Source organism: Dama dama, chromosome 29 (assembly GCF_033118175.1).
Source record: "Dama dama isolate Ldn47 chromosome 29, ASM3311817v1, whole genome shotgun sequence".
NCBI lineage: Eukaryota > Metazoa > Chordata > Mammalia > Artiodactyla > Cervidae > Dama > Dama dama.
In genome coordinates this window covers 34,545,928-34,568,025 of record NC_083709.1, presented here as the reverse complement: position 1 = coordinate 34,568,025, position 22,098 = coordinate 34,545,928, and the positions used below count along the sequence as shown (strand labels likewise).

At 38.1% G+C, this 22,098-nt stretch overlaps 1 protein-coding gene across 1 annotated transcript in view; it reads left to right on the top strand.

Annotated features, from left to right (window-relative positions):
• LOC133048525 (ADAMTS-like protein 1) overlaps positions 1 to 22,098 on the top strand; it is a 270,703-nt gene that overhangs the window by 208,452 nt on the left and 40,153 nt on the right. Inside the window, exons 8-9 of the mRNA XM_061132223.1 lie at positions 9,395 to 9,506; positions 13,902 to 14,040. Of these exons, the coding sequence (XP_060988206.1) occupies positions 9,395 to 9,506; positions 13,902 to 14,040 (251 nt within the window). The remainder of the gene's footprint in view (positions 1 to 9,394; positions 9,507 to 13,901; positions 14,041 to 22,098) is intronic.

Sequence of the window (22,098 nt, the reverse complement as noted above, 5' to 3'; positions counted from 1 at the left end):
CCTGGGTCAGAAAGATGCCCTGGAGAAGGGAATGGCTAAGAGGGTATTTTTTTCCTCTCTGCGTATAAGTATATATTAAAGGAAAAATTAACTTTGGGGAACTTTGCAATAACTTCCCAGATCCTAGCAACCTGTAAATATCTTCTTTCAAAAACAGGCCAAGCTATCATTTTAGTGATTTTTTTCATTATATCCTGTTTGGTGACCTACCTTCAGGTTGCAGATGAGAGGAGATGAAAGTTTCATTAGAAAAGATCAGAATCAAATAAATGTAAAATTACTATAAAATAGATTATAGTTTTTAAAATCCTTTTACTCAAACTTGAAAATGAGCAAGATAATATAAGAAGATATAAATAAGAAGAAGAAAGTTACTTTTATTCCCAGTGATTTATAATGAAGCAACCTTTTCTTCCTTAATTTTCCCCAGGAAATAGCTGAAACTGCAAGATTACCTTTTGCTTATTTATCATCTTTCATGATTTCGATGCTTAAAAATTATATACACAGTTTGTAATTCAGTTTTTAGTGTCATTCAAAGTATAATCTCTTTTGCATTATACACTTATTTAAGCAACAACTTCCTTTCTGAATGAAATACATTGGGGTCAGAATGGTACTTTGTCAACATCTCCAAGGAAGTTTATTACCAAAATACCATTTTTGCTTTTTTAAAAGAAAAAGACTTTTTATGTGAAAGAAAGATTTTTCTCACAGTGAGAATTGCTATATATTATTTTTTGGAATCTCTTTTTCTGGCCACCTTTACAAATGGACTAAGCACCCATCTGTCTTCCTAGGGAAGCCATGTCTTCCAAAAATTTGTAATTCATACGTTGGCTGTACATTTTTGGCAATGCTAGTGTAGAAGGGTAAAAGAGGTAGACACTCTAAAATTGTGTATATTGTCCTGCTTACTGGAGGTGTGACCTTGAGTATGTTGTTTTACCTCCAAAACCTATTACTTATTTGAAAAATGGTAATAAAAATCTCTCCACATAGAGTCTTTGTAAGGAATTGAATGAGGTAGTGTGTATAAAAGCAAATTTAACTGAGTGACTTCCTTTCCATCTTTTCAAATGCTTTAACTTCTGGTCAAACTTTTTACAATACTCTCTGTACACCATGGCATACAACCACTTCTCTGAAGATGGTCAGAGGTTGGTTGATTTACAAGTGGTATACCCAGGAATAGTTTGGCAGGTGTAGCTATAAGACAAATGGATGTAGGCACACCTGTAATCACATTAATTGTTGAGGATGACTGGTTATTGGCTAGATAATTATCTAGCTTAGCATCCTTTTCTTCCCCTACCAGGCTATCTTTTCAGAAGCTACAGACCCAGTAAAAGATGAGGACCTTCCCAGATAGAAGAGGGGTTTTTTTAGTCACAGTCCATTCTTTTTCAGAACATTGAATTTAGCTCTTCTTGTGAAAGCAGCTAAAGATAAATATTCAGTTTGAACCATTTTTAAAATTTAAGAAAGCCATATTAGCAGAAGAAAAAAGTGATGAGTGAGTACTTAAGCCATCAAAGTAGCCAAAATACACTGCAGAATGGGCTTCCCAGATGGCACTAGTGGTAAAGAACCCACCTGCCAATGCAGGAGACGTAAGAGACGTGAGTTCAATCCCTGGGTCGGGAAGATCCCCTGGAGGAAGGCATGACAACCCACTCCAGTATTCTTGCTCCTCATGGACAGAGGAGCCTGGTGGGCTATGGTCCACATGGTCACAGAGTCGGACACAGCTGAAGTGACTTAGCACACACACACAGGCACTGCAGAATAGTAACCAATCCTCATACTCAGAACTAAGAACAAGAACACTGATTCACAATTCATATACTGACAACTAAAGAACAGTTATTTCCTAGAGAGGATAATTTTCTAAATGCATTACATTTTCATAGTTGGGGAATTTGATTAGGAAGATTGATAGCCTAATTTTTGCCTAAGTACTCTAAAGAATAAAAGGCTGGTGGTTTCTATTTGCAAAGTTAGGATATTTAAGCAGAGATGATACCTTCATATTTCTTTCTGGACAGACTTAATCATGAAAGTGAAAGTGAAAGTCACTCAGTCGTGTCTGACTCTTTGCAACCCCATAGACTATATAGTCCATGGAATTCTCCAGGCCAGAATATTGGAGTGGATAGCCATTCCCTTCTCCAGGGGATCTTTCCAACCCAGGGATTGAACCCAGGTCTTCCACGTTGCAGGCAGATTCTTTACCAGCTAAGCCACAAGAGAAGCCCAAGAATACTGGATTGGTAGCCTATCCCTTCTCCAGCAGATCTTCCTGATCCAAGAATCAAACCGGGATCTCCTGCATTACAGGCAGATTCCTTACCAACTGAGCTATCAGGGAAGCATAACCCCATACATAATAAAGCATCCCCCAAATTGGTTTTATTAAAGGCAAAACAATAGGTGGGGCTCCTAAGCAGAAATCACAAACACAAAGTTATGAGAGTTCACTTCATGAAGTAAGTTTACAGAACTTCCATGTGTATTCTTCTTTAAGGAGATACTTCATGCATGGGACAGCTTGACTTTGAAATATGGTATCCGCCCTTTCCTAGTTCATGATGCCATTTGAGAGAAAAAACACTGAATAGGAATTTTGAAATAGTGATGACTATAATTAAGTACCAAAATAAAATGAACAGATAGTAAAAGCTACAGATACTTGCTACAAGCTAATGTGATAAAGATAGACTTTGTGAAATTTGGGCAGCCTGTGAATCTCGGGTAGGATTGAAATCATCATTTCCTTTGTCTCGTGGAGGCTGAACTTTAGCAAATGTTTAAAAACAGATTGATTTCACCCTACCACCCAGCCTGTCTCTAGATGGCCACTCCATGCCTGTCCACCTATGTTCATACAAAAGGAAAATCATTTTTGTAAGCCAAACATTCTAGAGAGGAAAAGACTAAACTAACTATGGGGGAAAAGAAGAAGCATGTAATGAATAGTGATTCATTTTCCTACCCAACCGTTACAGGTAGTGATTCCTCCAATAAATATGCTCCTTTATAAAAGGCAGTCAATTCCAGGAGTTTAGAACTGAGCTAATTACTGTACACTGCATTTCTTGTTGAGTTCCCCACTTTGTTTTACCAGTGGTACAGCTAGATTGAAGACAGAGTCAGAGAACCAACTCCTCACCTTTCTCTGGCACTGAGAGTGGCAGGCCCCTGTCCAATTCTACCTCCTCTGGCTCCACTCTGCTCAGTTCTTCTCTGCCCTCCTTCTCTATAAGAGCACTGAGACCAGCCTTCCATTAGACCTTAGTTTGCCTGCCTCAGCATCTTAGTCCTGATACATTGCTTCCACCTCTTTGTTCCTTAGCCAACATTACAGTTATTATTTCCGAAGAAGCATCTCTGATCCACTACCCTACTCAAGTACTTTGGGCAGTAAATCCATAACCAACATCTCTCATGCAGCCCTGAGCCAAAGGCCTGTGGGCTGAACTGTTATCTGTATCTCCCAGTACTGAGGTCTGGCATTCTCGGAGGACTAGAAAACACTATAGGAAGTGTAAAAATAAAGTTGGGTGCTAACATTTTTTTTTTTCATTATTTTTACTGAATAACCTCAAATCTTAGCATTTCCAACTGTTAAAATAATGGAAAAATTGAGTCTATGTTTTATTCCAATAATAACTAGCATTTTTATAAGCCCTTTCTGCTACTATCCTGTTTAAAGCGATAGCTTTCATAGGAGGGCAAAAAGTACTATTGGGCAAGGGCTATGTTGTAACAATCTGCTTCTTTTTATGAATTATAATCAACATAATAAATTTTACCAACATTTTATCAATAAGAAATGATTGGCAAGATGTATGTAAAACGGTGACCTTTATTAAATGCCTTTGTGCTGTGCTTAGTCGCTCAGTCATGTCCGACTCTTTGTGACCCATGGACTGTAGCCCTCCAGGCTCCTCTGTCCATGGATTCTCCAGTCAAGAATACTGGAGTGGGTTGCAATGCCCTCCTCCAGGGGATCTTCCCAACCCAGGGATCTAACCCACATCTCCTGCATTGCAGGCAGATCCTTTACCGTTTGAGCCACCAGGGAAGCTCAAATGTCTCAGTCTACTATATTTTAATTTGGGGATGTTCTATCAGTTTGTGCTAAGTCGCCTCAGTCGTGTCCAACTCTTTGCAACGCCATGTACTGTAGACTTCTGTCCATAGGATTCTCCAGGCAAGAATACTGGAGTGGGTTGCCATGCCTGCCTCTAGAGGATCTTCCTGATCCAAGGATCAAAACTACATCTCTTATCTTTCCTGCATTGACAGATAGGTTCTTTACCACTCATGCCACCAAAATCTCAAGAAGCTGTAATGCTTCCAAGAATTTGTCACAGATAATAGTTTGCAATTCTGAAAATGCTTGAAAGGACCATAATCAGTATCATTCATTGGTTGGTTCATTCATACATTCATTCAGCAATTATTTGAATACCTGCTGTGTGCCAAGCACTGTGGATGATCCTGAAGAAAGAGGAGTTTGCAAGATGAATGATACTTGCTTTGCAGAATATGTAAGAGAAAGGCAATGGAATGACAACTATGTCAATATTATTTGTAGCCACCTAAGTGACTATTTTGGGGGGCTCCAAAATCACTGCAGATAGTGATTGCAGCCATGAAATTAAAAGACACTTACTCCTTGGAAGGAAAGTTATGACCAACCTAGACAGCATATTTTAAAGCAGAGACATTACTTTGTCAACAATGGTCCATCTAGTCAAGGCTATGGTTTTTCCAGTAGTCATGTATGGATGTGAGAGTTGGACTATAAAGAAAGCTGAGCACAGAAGAATTGATGCTTTTGAACTGTGGTGTTGGAGAAGACTCTGGAGAATCCCTTGGAATGCAAGGAGATCTAACCAGTCCATCCTAAAGGAGATCAGTCCTCGGTGTTCATTGGAAGAACTGATGTTGAAGCTGGAACTCCAACACTTTGGCCACCTGATGCGAAGAGCTGACTCATTGGAAAAGACCCTGATGCTGGGAAAGATTGAAGGCAGGAGGAGAAGGGGGTGACAGAGGATGAGATGGTTGGATGGCATCACCGACTCAATGGATATGAGTTTGGGTGAACTCTGGAAGTTGGTGATGAACAGGGAGGCCTGGTATGCTGCAGTTCATGGGGTCACAAAGAGTCAGACACAACTGAGTGAATGAACTGACTGACTGAAGTGCCGCAAAAAAGATCTTATTATCGTGGCATATTCTTGAAAGCCCACAAAAGCATTTAAAAATATTTTTACAGTTTCTTGAGGGTTTGCTATCACTGTCCACCACCAGAATAGCCCAAAATTAAAATATAGGAGACCAAGGCATTTAATAACCCTAACCTAACCTAACCCTAACCCTAACCTCTTTTCCATTTGATTCCCTTCCTAGACATACTGATTTATTTCCACCATTTCCAAACCCTCCTAAGTCATGACACCCCTGGCTGCCCTGAGAAGAGGTGACCAAGTTGAGCCCTGCTGTGGCTTCCGGCTCGTGGGTCTGCCCACAGCTCCCTTCTGCCCACCTCTCCTTATGCCAGAGCAACAACTCAACTGCAAGCAATGCGGGTGAGAGACCCGTGACTGACTGCCAGCTCCCCTGCTGGCCTTCTGGGGCAAAAGTTTCTACTACACCCAGAAGAGAAAGGAACCCAGTTGAGGAACATCCCAAGGTTCACAAATTACCTGTTTCCCAATGAGAAGGGAAAGTATGGCATTTCATAGTATGAAGAGCCTATGTGTACTTGATGTCTTCCATAGGTTTGTAATATCTCCTTGATTTTCACATGGGCTTAAAGCTCAGCAATTATCCATATACACATTTGTACTGCCCTGCAGCTCCATCATGACACCATCATCAATTCCTATGAAAAGTGACCAGTTTTTGTCTTCTCCTTGACTTCCAGTATGAGAAGTCATTAAATTGAGTTAGAAACACTAAATCATTGTAATTATAGGAGAAAAAAGTTGGTTCAGAACATTCTTCTTCCTTATTTACTTAAAGAGGTCAAAATTACATACACCAGATGATTTAGTTCCCTTAAACAAAATTCTAATGTGTCAAAATGACTCTTTCAATGTATACTTGAGAACCAAAATCTAATGTTGAGGATTTAGGGTTTATAAAGCTCTAGACCTAATGATAAAGAGTCCCAGTAGCCCAGAATTATTAAACCCAAGAAAAAGGGAACATTGTGGTTTATCTCTGTAAGCAACGATTAGGTCATAAAAATCAGACTTTCAGTCAGCCTCTTCTTTTTATTTAAAATATTTTTTTCTACTCTAAAGTGTAAATGTAAAATTAAGAAGATATTGAGAAGCATTACAAGGATACTACTAAAGAGGAAGGTCCATATCTTCACAATGCTAATAGGATTACTTGATACCATGAAGAGAATGGCAGCTTTAGAGCCAACCAGACCTGCATTCAAATCCCTGCTCTTCTGTTTCCTTGCTGTGTAGCCCTCAGCTACTCACTTCACCTCTAGGAGCCTTGTTTGTTTCATTGTAATGTAAATGTGGAAGGGAAGACAGAGTAGTTTTAAGATTCTATTTAAGGTAAATAAAATGTCCCTTCTTGGCCTTTAGGCTAAGATCAAGTGTGTGGGGTGGGGGTGGGGGTGGGGGGACTTCCTTGCTGGCTCAGTGGTAAAGAATCTTCTGCCCTTACAGAAGACTCATGTTTGATCCCTGCCAAGTCAAGAGATGCAGATTTGACCCCTGAGTAAGGAAGATCCCCTGGAGTAGGAGGAAATGGCAATCCACTCCGATATTCTCGCCTGGAAAGTTTCACGGGCAGAGGAGTCCATGGGGTCACAAAATCAGATGCAAATGAGCGATTGAGCTTGCACACACAAGATGTTTCCTGCACACAGTTAAGAATGTAGCACTGGTTGTTGTGGTAGTTGTAGCTGTTATTATTAAAAACCAAATGGCTGCTATTGAGAGGAGAGAAGCAGGAATGCTTTCAGGGTGAAAGGAACCAAGCAAGATAATGAGGTCAGAGATTTGGATGCACCATGATGGATTTCATCTATTTGAAATAAGACCTCCATGTTCTTTCCAGTGTCTTTTCATATCTAGGCAGAGAGTCTCCACATTTATGGTCATTGTCCATCATTTTCTTTGAACTCACTGAGAACAATATTCTTTCTAAGCTGCTGGCATTTTTCTCCCCTTCACCGTGGTATTTACCACCCTCTCTCTCAACACTAAAACTCCTTGTCATTCATGAGGTGGACATGAGGTGCTTTTATTGGTAATTCCCAGGGAGCTAAAAAAGGACCTGATCCACTTTTTTTTTTTTTTTTGCTTCTTTAAACAGACCAAAAGATAAGCCTGGACACTGTAGATGTCATAGAACAAGTTTTCTTCAAATATTTGGGTGTTATATTTCTCCTCATTTTGATCCCCTCCCCCCAACACACCCAGGGTTCCCAGGTGGCTCTGTGGTAAAGAATCGGAAGACATCGGAAGTGTTGGTTTGATCCCTGGGTCAAGAAGTTCCCCTGGAGGAGGAAATGGCAACCCACTCCAATATTCTTGCCTGGAAAATCACATGGACAGAAGAGCCTGACAGGCTACAATCCATGGGGCCACAAAGAGTCGGACACAACTGAGTGACTGGAACACACAGACACACACACTCCTAGACTTAGTTTAATTTCTAGCATCCTTAAAAGGACCTTAGCAAAATAATCTCTCTCCACATCTAAACAAACTTTCTGGCCTTTTCATTTTTTATGGAGCTTGTGTTCAAATGAAGTCCTCTTCTAATACCTTTCCAGCATGATAATCACACATCCCAAGAGAGCTATCAGTTTTTGTGACCTGGGGGAAGAAAAAAAGCTTTCCAAAGACTGTGATTAATACTCCCTCCCTAAACAAGCAATTAGATATCCTGTATCTGACACATAAGACTGAAAAATACTAATCTGTAGGCCATGCTCCCCTTCTGTGAAAGACATGGTATTGCTTCAGCTGTTTTTGCTTTAAAGTAGGGAATCGTATCACTGTTTATTCTAATTAGGAAAGACTGGGATGCTTCATGGGTCAGAATCCTAGCATAATGTGAGATATTCTATAGTTTTCCTCTCATCTTTGCCCTTTGCAATGCTTCCAGATTTTCTGAGGAACATCTCATGTTCTCATCCCAGTTCCAAAAACTGATATAGCAGTTAGCACCTGTTCCTTGTTTCTTTGTACCCGAGGTGTTTAATCGTTTCTAAACTCAGTAGGAAAAAAAAATAAAATAAGGCTATCTTAAAAAAAAAAAAAAACAAGCTGAAGCCCAAATCCATCAATTTCTCCTAGGTAAAGGGCACTTAGAACAATGCTAAGCTTGAAAACATTAGCGAAGACTTACGGCATGTGAATCTATGGACTCTTGCTTCCCGAACTGTCGCAATGGAGTTGGAATAATAGGTGGTCCTCCAGGCTGTCCATGGAACTTCCTTTAGTATAAGAAATAGCCCAAGCCTTGCCTTTGCCCAACTGTTCAAATATTGCATGTCATTTGTCTTTGTAAAAGCAATGCATTGTTCCTGTTGGACACTTTTCCTTCTCTTTCAGTTTGATTTTGTTTCCTCAACCTTGTACTTTTAAACTATTAAAGAATTATTAATAGTTTGAAAGAATTGCCTCACATTCCCCCCTTTTAAAAAAACAAAAGAGCTGTAATTCCCATAAACATATGTTTTATTTGAAGTAAATGCTTTTGTAATGTAAGTTGGTGCTTTTCAAAATTTGACTTCTGGACTCTCTACATTTGAATTGCCTGCATTTCTGGGCTTGAACTCAGGAATTTGCATTTCAGTGAGCTTCCCATTGGTAATTTTGCACATTAAGATCTATCAATCACTCAATTGCCAGGAAACTCCCAGTATGTCTTAGAGCGAGAGGAGCTCCTTAATTCTTTAGCTCTTTATTTCTCTGGACCAGTGACAGTATCTTTAGTTTTTTTGAAGCAGATCGCATTTATAATTTTCTTAGAACAAATTATCTATTTCTGAAGCTACACTGAAAAATTCGTATAATTTTACCTGTTGTACCAGAGAGGGTGAAAATAAAAGAGGGTGAGGGAGTCAGTGGCTTGGGATACAGTCTTGCTAGAATCACACGTTGAGACCTTGTCCTGTGGCTGCAGAACTGAAGTGATGATGCTGATGGTTTCTGCAAGGACCATTTACTGGTTAGATGGTAAGATGGGTGATGCTGCTATTGCCCCTTCTCTCCCAGTGCGGTCCTTGACACAACCTGAGACCATCATCACTACCACACATCCTTGTCCAAGCTACAAGGAGCCCAGAGGGCACCCCTCCGTCACACTAGTTCCTCTGCTTTGCCGTTGTCTCCTGCAGATCCGCAGCTCGGGGCCTGAGAACAGTACAGTCCAGTTCATCTTCTATCAGCCTATCATCCACCGATGGAGGGAGACGGACTTCTTTCCTTGCTCAGCAACCTGTGGAGGAGGTAATTCTGTTCACTTAGTCTAAAAGCTCTTGGCATCCCTGAGGGAAGACTCGGCTGCTTTAAGAATAGAGTTGCTTTAGCATATGCAAGTGCTGTGTGGACCAGATTCTTTCTTCTCAATGGGGCCAAATCCTGAAGCCTTCCCGTGAGGTGAGGTAGATACCTCACTCTAGATGCCCCATGCACATTTTCTGGCTGTAGAGTCCCATCAGAGGAAATAGTCTTACCTTCTTTCCTTGATTCATTAAAGTTCAGAACAAGCAATGTCATAGCCTGGCAACAACTTAGTCTGGAGGCAATTTTGTTCATCTGAGAACAAACTATTCCTCTGGCTGAATGAACTTATCTATTCAGGAAACAGGTGAAGACTGTCTGTAATCTTCTGCATAACACGATGTATCCAAGAAGATTCAGAGATTAATTTAAAGAAAATAGTTTATTACTAGAAAAAAAAAAAAATCACTGCACTGTAGACTTAGGCTCAGTTATTTTTTCAGCTCTACCCCGTCATCCATGCAATAAAAGGAATGCCACTTGCCTTATTTATACTTTAAAACACATCTCTCCTGAAAAGTCACCAGATGAATTCCCATCTCACTCCATCATGTCTGTAACATGAACAGTATTTTGTGTTACCGGAAAAGGTCCCCTCCCCACCTCTTTTCTTTAATGATTACTTAAATGGCTACATAATCATTTATTTTGATTATTTTATAATAATTTATTTAACTATATACTTACAGAAGATCATTCATTTCATTTAAACTTTTCTTTTATAATGTAATGAATAGCTTAATACCTAAGTATTTTTCTCCTTTCAAATTATTTCCTTGGACTAAACTCATAAGAGTTTCAGAATTTTTGTGGCTATTGGCATATGTTAACAGAATTCTTTCCAGAAGGGTAATCAGCAGTCTATGAATATTTTAGTTTCCTTGCCAAGTGAGCCAGTATTTGTGGAGTACCTTTTTGAAAATTTTGGTAATTTAATGGTTATAAAATTGTATGTCTATTCCTTTAAAAATGAGCACATAAATTGTAGCTCCATCTTCATGAAAACCTGTTAATTGGCACTGTTTAAGTAACTAATCCACACATGTATAACTGTATTATTTTGACAAGAAAAAAGGATAGAACCTCAAAATGAAGACAAATGACTCTCCATTAATTCTCAAAAAACTATAAGAACATATAAGTCATCTTTAGCTATGTTATCTATGTCTACATAATGTGAACAAACAGTTGAAAGTGAGGTTTTATAGAGCAGTGTTAGATTTTACCTTAAAAATAAGTGCTTTCCCTTGGTTGTTACATTATTATTAATTCAACGTTTTAAACATTTCAATAAAATAATGTTTCCAGTCGCTCTGTCTATGCTACATAGAAAATTTGTTTAAGAAAGTGCCAATTACTTTGATGTTTATGGGAATATGTTGTTTTGATACATCTGTTAATGACTAACACAGGAAGCACTTTCAAAAAAAGAAATCTAAGAAATTATTTTTCTTTCTTTCTTTTTTTTTAATAAAAGCCATGTTTTGAGAGAATAGCAGTTCAATAATAGGCCTGTTGTGACAATTTCACATAGGGCTGTTGTTGGAGTGCAATTACAGTAACCTTGATAATCATCTGGTCCCATCACTTCATGGGAAATAGATGGGGAGACAGTGGAAACCGTGTCAGACTTTATTTTTGGGGGCTCCAAAATCACTGCAGATGGTGACTGCAACCATGAAATTAAAAGACGCTTACTCCTTGGAAGGAAAGTTATGACCAACCTAGACAGCATATTAAAAAGCAGAGACATTACTTTGTCAACAAAGGTCTGCCTTGTCAAGGCTATGGTTTTTCCCGTAGTCAAGTATGGATGTGAGAGTTGGACTGTGAAGAAGGCTGAGCGCCGAAGAATTGATGCTTTTGAACTGTGGTGTTGGAGAAGACTCTGGAGAGTCTGTTGGACTGCAAGGAGATCCAACCAGTCCATCCTAAAGGAGATCAGTCCTGGGTGTTCATTGGAAGGACTGATGCTGAAGCTGAAGCTGAAACTCCAGTACTTTGGCCACCTCCTGTGAAGAGTTGACTCATTGGAAAAGACCCTGATGCTGGGAGGGATTGGGGGCAGGAGGAGAAGGGGATGACAGAGGATGAGATGACTGGATGGCATCACCGACTCGATGGGCATGAGTTTGAGTAAGCTCCGGGAGTTGGTGATGGACAGGGAGGCCTGGTGTGCTGCGATTCATGGGGTCGCAGAGAGTCGGACACGACTGAGTGACTGAACTGAACTGAACTGATTATCAGTTCATCAGTAAGCCATTATGGCTTACTATATAATAAGGCAATTAATGTTAGACTCATATATAAGTCAAACACTTTGGGCTTTATTTTCCTCACATCTAAGTGAAAAAGTAGAACCAGCAGCAGTTCACAAATGTGTTGAGCTCTCAAAGCCTTTCTTCAAAGGAAAATTGTATTAGGAAGCCAGATAAAGGAGCATTGCTCAGAGATCTGGAGGATGTAGAAACAAGCCTCTGGTTGCTCATACAGTAAAGAATCTGCCTGCAGTGCAGGAGACCCAGGTTCGATCCCTGGATCGTAAAGATCCCCTGGAGGAGGTAATGGTAACCCACTCAAGTATTCTTGCCTGGAGAATTCCATGGACAGAGGAGCCTGGTTGGCTAGAGAGTCGGACACAACTGGGCAACTAACACTTCCCTCACACTTCATGGACCATAGTTTGAAAATCTCTGAGGAAATGATCTCTGAATTCCTTTATATGTTTCTAGTTCCAGATTCAACTAGTTGAATATTTTGCTAAGTCTTAAGAATTGCTACATCAAATACCTTGTGAAACTTTAGAAAACACAATTACCTGACCATTTTGGTCTTTCATTTCATTTTTGTTCTAAGTTTTCATTTCACACACTCTAGAAGAGCTTCCCAGCTGCATTTTTAAGCTGACAAATTATGGTTTTTAAAAATCATAATCTCACATTCAGAGTTTACTTACTGCTTGTGCCCACATTTTACTACATGATAAAATTCTATCCTTAAGTAGAAATGGTTTTCTGGAAACCTTATAAAATAATTAGATTGTCATCAGATTATCTGCTTGAAGTATAATGTAATTGAAAAACAGAAGTATATTTACTTTTATAAAATATCGTTTTGCTTTTTGATTTTCTTATGAGACAAAAAATTAAGTGGAACATGTGTTTTTAGCCATTACTTTCCATACTTTTCATCCTTACAGTAAAGTTGTTAAAAGCTCTTTATTTAGGTCTTTAATGAACAATTAATTTTTGTGGGTGGTCTGAGAACACAGCCTCAAGTCAGGAAATCTGGTTTATAAGTCTCCCTCTGATTTCCTGAAATCTTTTGCAAGACTTTAAACCACTCTAAATCTGACTTTCTAACACATATTTAACAACAACAGTATTCAACCGCTGTCCAGGGGGAATACATTTTGGAGTTGATGAGGGTTAGACTGATACAAAAGCCCTAACTTTAAAAAATACTCCATCTACATTTACTTTTCACCCCAAGAATCTAAGTCTTCATCACCATACCACCAGAAATTCATAGGACAAAAAAGAGGCAGGTAGGAAAACTAATACATATTATGAGTAGAATTCAGTATTATTCAGCAGCATGATTTCTTTTTTTTTTTTTTAAACAGAGGATTTCTCTAAACAGTGGAAATTTGCACATGTAAATCAAGAAATATTGGCTACACATTTAGAAATGGCAAAGGATTTTGAAATAAAAATTGAACAGTAGGAAATTTTTGTTTTTGTTTTGGTTGTTTAGGAAAACTTGAGATTTCATGATGACCACTGTTTAGGTCTTAGTCATCAGTTTACATCCATTCAGTCCATTCAGGTTGAATTTAGGCAGTGGAAAACATGTGTTTCCAGGTAGGTAGCTGATTCTATATTATGGGTCACCACTGACCAAGAGGAACAGTGTTGGGATTTTTTTTTCTTTTAATTTAGGAGTTTATTCACCCTGATGCCCCAAGTACAAGGGAGGCAGTTTTGCACCCTCATATGAGATGGTTTGTAAATAAATATCTCTTGGATACAGAATTCTATGTTAGACTTTTAGATTATATAAAGCAAATTAATAAAAATAGTTCTTATGGTAGTCTTATAGCTTTACCCTTACGTAGTTCAAACCCGATGGTATCATTTAATTATTAAAAGTTGAGTGGAAAAACATAGCATTTGAGGCCTGTACAAATTAAAGAGCCTTCCATTTATCTCTCATTGGCCCTGGAAATGACTTGGAGACTGGGAAAGAATTTTCATTAATATGAGATGAACAAAATAGCCTAAGGGAATACATTGCATGGATGTATACATTGAAACTTGCCCAAATGGCTTGATACCACAGGTTACCAGCTGACATCGGCTGAGTGTTACGATCTTCGGAGCAACCGTGTGGTTGCTGACCAGTACTGTCACTATTACCCCGAGAACATCAAACCCAAGCCTAAGCTTCAGGAGTGCAACTTGGATCCTTGTCCAGCCAGGTCAGTCACATTTACCAGTTTGTTTACTGTAAACATAAATCAAGTTCAAATAAGCTTCTTGAATTAAAAAGTGTTTAGTTAAAAATAAGTAAGTACTGCTGCCCAGTGTCCATTCTTAGTCGTGGGTTGTTAGGACCCATGCCTCTTACTCTTGCTGCCGTAGAATGCCATCTCAGGGTCCATGGGTTTTCCATTGGTATTGCTGCAGGTAAAGCACTCTGCAGAGACATTTTCTCTTCTGATTTCATTTCATTCTGGTTACTTGTTTCTACTCTTAACAAAGTGATGGTACAGTGTTCTCAGGATTCTTTGAGATGATCAGAGCAGACCATATTTCAGGGTCACAGTTGACCCATTTTAGCCTGTGGTGGGCCACATCAATGAACCAGAATAAAAATCAGCCTTAGAACAGTTCTTCCACATTTGAATAAACTCAGCCTTTGTTAAATAGAAAGCAGGGCTTATTTCTAATAGATTTTTTTAAAGGTCTTTTTAATTAGAAGTCCTAAAGAAACACTTGACACTTTCCACATATGTTTACTTTGGAGAAACCATAGTTGGCCCTCAGTTATTTGCAGGATCAAGATTCAGACTGATGAATGAAATATTCCAGATGATAAGTAGTCATAGAAGTATGAGTCAGGAATATTTTCATGGTGAACATTTGTCTTTTTAATTTCAACACTTCCTGGTAATTCTCTTTGTTAATATGGCTTACTCATCCTCAACAAGTGGGAAAGGATGTATGAAAACTCTTCTCCTACAAAACTCATCATGTAGACCGAAAGAGAATCCTTTCTAAGAGCCTTGGATTTCTGAGGAACACCTCAGTTTGTTTGTTTTTTTAAATCATAGCTTACTAATTATATATTCATAAAACTTTGAATAGGTGAACTACTACATGAGCCAAGTGGATGAAAATTACTCTATCTTTGAATTGTAGGCAATTTGAGTTTTTTTTTTTTCTGCTGTTAATTTTCTAAAGTATATTTTCTTGTATTACTTCTGCCTCACATTCAGAAATTCTAAATTCTACTTGTGATGCGAAATTTCTAATGTTAATTTACTCATAGAAATCATATTATTCAGCTGGTAAAAGGGAGAAGGCAATGGCAACCCACGCCGGTACTCCTGCCTGGAAAATCCCATGGACGGTGGGCTGCAGTCCATGGGGTCGCTATGACTCAGACACGACTGAGCGACTTCACTTTCACTTTTCACTTTCATGCATTGGGGAAGGAAATGGCAACCCACTCCAGTGTTCTTGACTGGAATCCCAGGGACACGGGAGCCTGGCGGGCTGCCGTCTATGGGGTCGCACAGAGTCGGACACAACTTATGCAACTTAGCAGCAGCAGCAGCAGCAGCTGGTAAAAGTGAACTCAAAATAACAGGTTTTCATTAAAGAAATAGAAGAATAGATATTTTATAAATATATAATTTAGGTGAAGTTTAATTTTGCTTCATATTCCACCAGAAAATTACATTTTAAAGATTGGATATGGTATAAAAACTAAATGAGGTGTGAAAATTTTGTTTGGACCTCTTTATTTTGGAAATATTAAGGATATGAGGTATTTTAGCCAAGATAATTCTAGCTCATGCAATTCAACCCTAGTTTAAAGTTTTCTACTTATTATATGCATCTTTATCCATATCTATACCAGGAGGACCAGTGAGTGAAAAGCATAATTATCTCAATTCAAACAGGTTGACTTAGCCAAAGAGAGATTTTGAAGCTCTTATACATAGTTCCAAGAAAATTTATGTATGTATTTCTAGGAGAAATGAAGGATTCACTTCCCATAATTGCATGTAAAGCTTTTCCCTTCTACTAAAAAAAAAAAACTTCAGTGAAGAGATGGTCATGAAAAACAGCTGTGAAATAAAAGCATTTTTTAACAATTTTAAGAAACATGTTTATAGTCAGAAAAAAATCTACTCATTTTTTTCTGGCTTCTGATTTTTACTCATCTTTTCTGTTGGAGTAATATTTTTGGCCTATTTCTTATTATTCAAGAGCAAAAGGCTATTCTACATTGAAGGAATTTTGTAAAATTGATGCTTTTTCTATGTCTGTGTTATTTTAAAACATCTAATACAGCACATGTATAAATGTTAGGACAGGTGGCTATTAAAAAAGAGAGAAAAAGAAGTGGGAAAAGGAGAAAGGAAAAATAAGAAGTGAATGTCAGGATGCTGCTTTTTTATTACAGAGGTAATTAAAGAAAGCTGTAAAAATTAAGACTGAGCAGAAAGAGAAGTTTAAGAGAAAACTGCTTTAGGAAATGTAGATACTCTAGTCTGAGGGTAAGATAGTGCACAATTGCTATGAAATTCACTGAACTCATTTAAACACCTGGGATCAAAGCAACCTTTCTGAATTTCGAGAAAAAATAAGAAGTGAGAGTCTGAGGAAAGGAGTTAAAGAAAGTCAATAAGTCTGCCTTCCCATCAGACATAGCAGAATCAAACACTCAAAGAACTGTTTTCTAACTATAGATTTAACTGTCTAATAGTGACATTAAGGGCTTCCCTGGTGTCTCAGATGGTAAAGAATCTGCCTGCAATGTGGGAGACCCAGGTTCAATCCCTAGTTTGGGAAGATCCCCTGATGAAGGGAATGGCTACCTACTGCAGGTATCCTTGCCTGGAGAATCCCATAGAGTCTCCCATGGACAGAGCAACCTGGCAGGTTATAGTCCCTGGGGTCGCAAAGAGTTAAGACAGGACTGAGCGACTAACACTTTCGCTTTTCTAGTGACATTAAACCAACACCTTTATTGGTGACAATAAACTAAAATCTTTGTGTCCAAACTTAGAAGCCCCTAAAAGGGAAAACACAAGATGTATTTAGAACAGATATAAAGTCACATATTTTGGAATCAAAAGAAATTTATTAGTCATTGAGATAGTTCTTTACTTTTCCTGTATTAGACTAGGATTGTTAGCCTATTATTTGAAAGCAAATTCACATTTAGGTAGCCACATTTATTCCCTGTCAAGATTGGGAAGTACCATGGACAGCAAAAAGACCCTGCTAGACCTTATTTTTCTCACCCACTAGTGGGGGTGAGAAAGTTATTTGTTGCATTAAATTAGTGATTTTCCAACTGTGCCTATAAGCTGTTGTTCCATGGAGTTGCTTCATTAAATTTCATTTTATATATTTTGAAGTATCTTTAAACAATAACTCACAAAAACTATACTCAAACATAAACTAATTTTAACTTGTTCAGGCTAAGCTAAATTGTAAAAATTGTTGCAGCAATAGTAAAAATATTTCACTACCAAAGGAAATACTTTTTGCCCTCATTATTAAGTTCTTCTATTAGGATCTGTTTAATTGAAAAAAAATATCCTAAGATTAAGGTGAGCTATAAAAATTGTTAGCATTAGCAACTGCTTCTCTGGAATAAGAATTTTCTCATTACTACACATATAAAACCAAAATAACTCAGAAATAAACAGGATGTGATAACCATTACTATAACCCTTAACACCTGATTTTTCTGTTTATCAGAATAGCCTCACTGTCCTCATTAATTTGCTTTATAATTAGTAGATGTTATATATTTGAACTAATGAATGACATCACTTACTCATTTCGTTCACCAACAACATCCATAGGTCTCCCTGGTTGTAGATGGATTCATCTAGTCATTCTTGGGGCTAAAGATATGGTTGACATATAGTCTATTCTTTCCAAAATAATTTTTATGTTTTCATGGCTTTTTTCTGATCCTTCATGCACTAAATCAAAAATTTTGATAAGTTAAAAGACTATAATGAAAACAATAAAATTCACTAATAATTTCCAGTTGCCACAGATAATCACTATTAACGCTTTTGCTAGATTTCTTTCCAGTTTTATCTATAGCTCATAACATAGGTAAGGTCATTCTTATATGACAGATACTTAGAATTCAATGACTTAACATTCTTGGTTTCCATTATTCAAAAGCAAACCTGAATGTTTGTGACACGTAGTAACTTGACATTTTGCTGAGACAGGAATTTGAATTCCTCTCACTGTACAACCAACAATTGAGCTTACCTGGTGGCCAGCTGCTCCATCCCAGAAAAGCTGTATTGCTCTCTGCTGGTGTCGTTTATACACTTTAATGACGTGATAAAATACTTTGTTTCCAGGCCAAAGACAGTCTCTAAAAGGAAGCCAGAGCAATGCTTATAATGAGAAGGAAGAGAAAGTGAAGTTAAAAATTTAATGACATTTAGCTAAAATGAAGACTGTTTCTCACTGGTGCCTCAGAGCTATGGCATCTCATCATATTACTAATCTCATCAAATACTATATACACATATGCTATATGTTTTGGTAATGGTCCCTACATGGGCACTCCCAGAAGTCCAGAGGCATGTCACTTCTGGATATCAGAGATCTGGGCATGTTTAACTTGCAGGAGCCTGGTGGGCTACAGCCCATGGGTCTCAAAGAATCAGACACGACTGAGCACGCTGCTTCATTGATTGAACACTATAGTTCCTAAGATGCTTGTAATCTTATGAAATGTAAAATCCTTGTGCTTGTCATGCTATAATCATAGCTTCCATTTTACACAAGGGAAAATGTTGTTGTTGTTGTTGTTGTTGTTTAACACAGTGCCTGATGCTTTATGCAATAGTTTGTGTGATTGTTGCTTCTTGGTCGAAGGGTAAAGTCGATCAAGTGGCCAGAAAGTTTCCAAGTGTATGCCTGTGGTTCAGCAAAAACTAAAAAGACATAGTTTTAGTTCCACTAATAAGCACCTTATGTTTTCTGAGTGGCTTTCAGTGTAAAAAAGAAAATGCTACATTTGGCCATATGTATCTCAATCTAGGAGACTGGTGAGACTGTTAAGGCTGTCTGGGGTAAATTGTGCAAGACATTGTTTGTGAGAAGATCAGAGAACCACCTTTTCAGATTTTTTTTTTTTTTTTTTTTGGCACAGACTTCTGCTTTTCTCTCCAAGGCAGTAATGAAGGGGGCTTAAATTGGCAAGGGTTGTTCAAGCGAAAAATGCTCTCACTCATCACACTATCATGGTCACAGTCATTAGCAAACAAATCTGTTTTTTGCTGAAACTACATCCAGATTCTCCCTCCCCTCAAGGAATTCAGAGCAACAGTCCTGAGCAAATGCCCAAACTTGTATACCCCAAGCTGCAGTTCTTGGTTGAGTTCAACTGGACTTTTTTTGTCCAGCTCCATTTAATTTGACAGCAAATTGCGTAAGTCACCCCTGGCCATGGACCAAAGTGTGAACAAAAGCTCAGAATTGAATCCTAATGCAACTGAAATCCTGAGGCAAGAGAAATCTGCATCGTGAGTGGCAGTATGTGCAGTGGACGTGTAAAACCCACTTGTTAGTCCAGTGGTTATTACGGTACCATGGCGACTAGGAAGGCAGCTCTGGAGCGACACAGCTTGGCTTGAGATCCTGGCTCTGTCACTTACTGGTTTGAGTAGTCTTTGGTGAATTATTTATTCTCACTAAGCCTCAGTTTTCTCGTCCTCTGAAGTAAGGATAATAGCTACTTACCTCATAGAGTTGTCATGAGGAATAAATGGTGTAATACATTTAAAGAGCTTAGCAGAGTGCCTGACACATGATAAGCACTCAATAAATATTAGTGGCTGCAGCTATTATGGTTAAGATCACAGTTATGATAATGTTGATGTTACTTCAGAGAAACTCCTAAACTCACCAAAAAATCAGCTTTCTCCTCCATGGAAGGAGTTGGAACTCTAAAATTGTATATGGGTCTATAAGGGTAGTCCTTTGTTGTTGTTTTAGCAACAAGAGGCACAAATTCCTAGGAAGTACCTTCCTGAAAGCAATTCATAGTTATCAGATTTTTTAATAAACATGACCCTGAGAAATTAAGATAATTAGCAACTCCTAAAATCCCAATGTGTCATTATCTAAAATCCCCACTTAACCACTTAACCATCTGTGAGACATTGCCATTTAATCTGTGTGGGGTTTATGCCTTGTCTATCTCCAAAAAGGGAGAACTCAGTGTAAGGGCTAAAAAGCGGTTTTTTCAGTAAGCAGTTAAAGTATAATGAAATGTTTTCCTAGTCACGAAGCTCTTGTTTTATTAAAATAGGTAAATTATCTAGAGAAGTGACAACTTCCTTCTTTTCTCTCAGCCTCATTTAAATATACTACTTTAAGTAGCTAATGAATAAGCAATAAAAAATACCATTGTGAAATCTCATTTGCACTTTCATGCATTTATGATGAGATAAATAAAGCAGAGTTCTGTTGCTATTTAGAGAGCATCGTCATACCCTTCCCAAGTTTATAAACCTCATACCCATCATCAGACAATCCAGACAATCAGCTCTAACTCATTTATTGGGACAATTCAGTTATTCCACCAAGCCAGCTCATCACTAATAATAATGATCACTTTGTATATGTAAAGTATAATTATTTATGCAGTTCTTTTAATTAACTTGTAAGTGAATAGAACAGGTATTATCATTCTTCTCATTTTTAACTTCAATCTATCAGTTTGGCTTTATTGGCCTTACTAACTTTACTGAATTTCCCTAGGCCTTAGCTTTGCCATCTGTCAAATGAATGTAGTATACCTATCATAGAGTAACTATAAGGAGTAAATAGAATGATGCATGTAAAGCTCCTTGCAGGATGCCAAGCACTCAACAAAATTCAGTAATCGTTACTGAGAACCAATCCTACAAAATGGCTTCTTGCCAACGTTACTTCTACTTGAAGTGTCCACAGTATTTTCACAGCCTTTATCTCTATTCAGTTTTACCTTCTCTGGTGGGGGGGTTAGTATGACAAAGATAATCATTTATATTTCCAGACAAAAAACTAAAGCCCAAAGAGGTTATGAGACCCCCTCCAAGTCAGGGTGAGCAAAGAAAAGCTGGGTCATGAACCTAAGTGCCTCCAAATCCAGAGACGCTCCTGTATTACATGAACTCTGATCACCTGATTGCTGGTGTTGCATGATGCCTTCAGCAACCCATGAGATCTGGTTTAAGCCCACTATAGACCTCCACAGCCAGCAGAGCACTGCCAACCATATCAATGCAAAACTTGGTACCCTGGATCTTTGAATTGACCACATATGCCAATTAAGCAAGCCTCTCTTGTGTAAGTGTAAATACTGATATTTACTCAAATCAAACAATTAGCAAATCACTTAGGTCAGTATGAGAAGAGCTAAACAAAGTCCAAGGAAATATTAGTCCCTTTTATTTAAAAGCAATTATGAAATTACATTCGTTAATATCAAGAACATTTAACCATGGAAATATAGTTGTGAGGAAATTATGATATTTTGGATAAAATGATCAAAAACTCTCTATTAGTTGGTCCTATAGCAAGAAATTAATATATATGTTTAAAATGTTTTCAGATCCTGGACAATGAAGCAGGGTTCTTTTGGTCTGGTTCTTAAAGATAAATGAATGTTGACTGGTAGGTACCATGTTGAAAAAAGTTTTTAACCTATTTATAGAATGTTTCCTTGTTTTCTAGATCCTAATTTGCCTCTCTAAATGACAGGGAAACCTGCAGTGTTTCATAAATTTCAAATAGGAGAGCTTTTGAGTTAAGTACCTAGTTTAGTGGTTTTCAGCCTGTGGACCACAGAACTCTGAATTCTGTCCTCAGCAGCCAGTACAAACGGAACAGATAAGATAGAGCTCTGAGAGATAGGTTTCCAGGCACTTGTTCTTCATCATAAAACTCCTGACTTCATACAATACTTAGATTTTGCAGAAGACCAATGCAGAAATCCAAATGTAACGCACTCAAAGTCACTCAGAAAGATAATTAACAGAGTAGAGAACAGAGCTTGTATCTCCCAATTCCTCAGGGGGCCCCTGTCCTCATTACGCCATGCTATTTTGTATTCTGCCACTCATGAGAAAGCAGATGCTTGAGTCTCTTCCAACTTTTTATTACTTTTCTCCTCCCCCATTATAAACAGTTGCTTAGGAAGAGATTGGTTTCTATTGCCTTGTAGTTGTTGAGAGATTATTCTCTTCTGTGCCAGAACTGTTCCCACCACC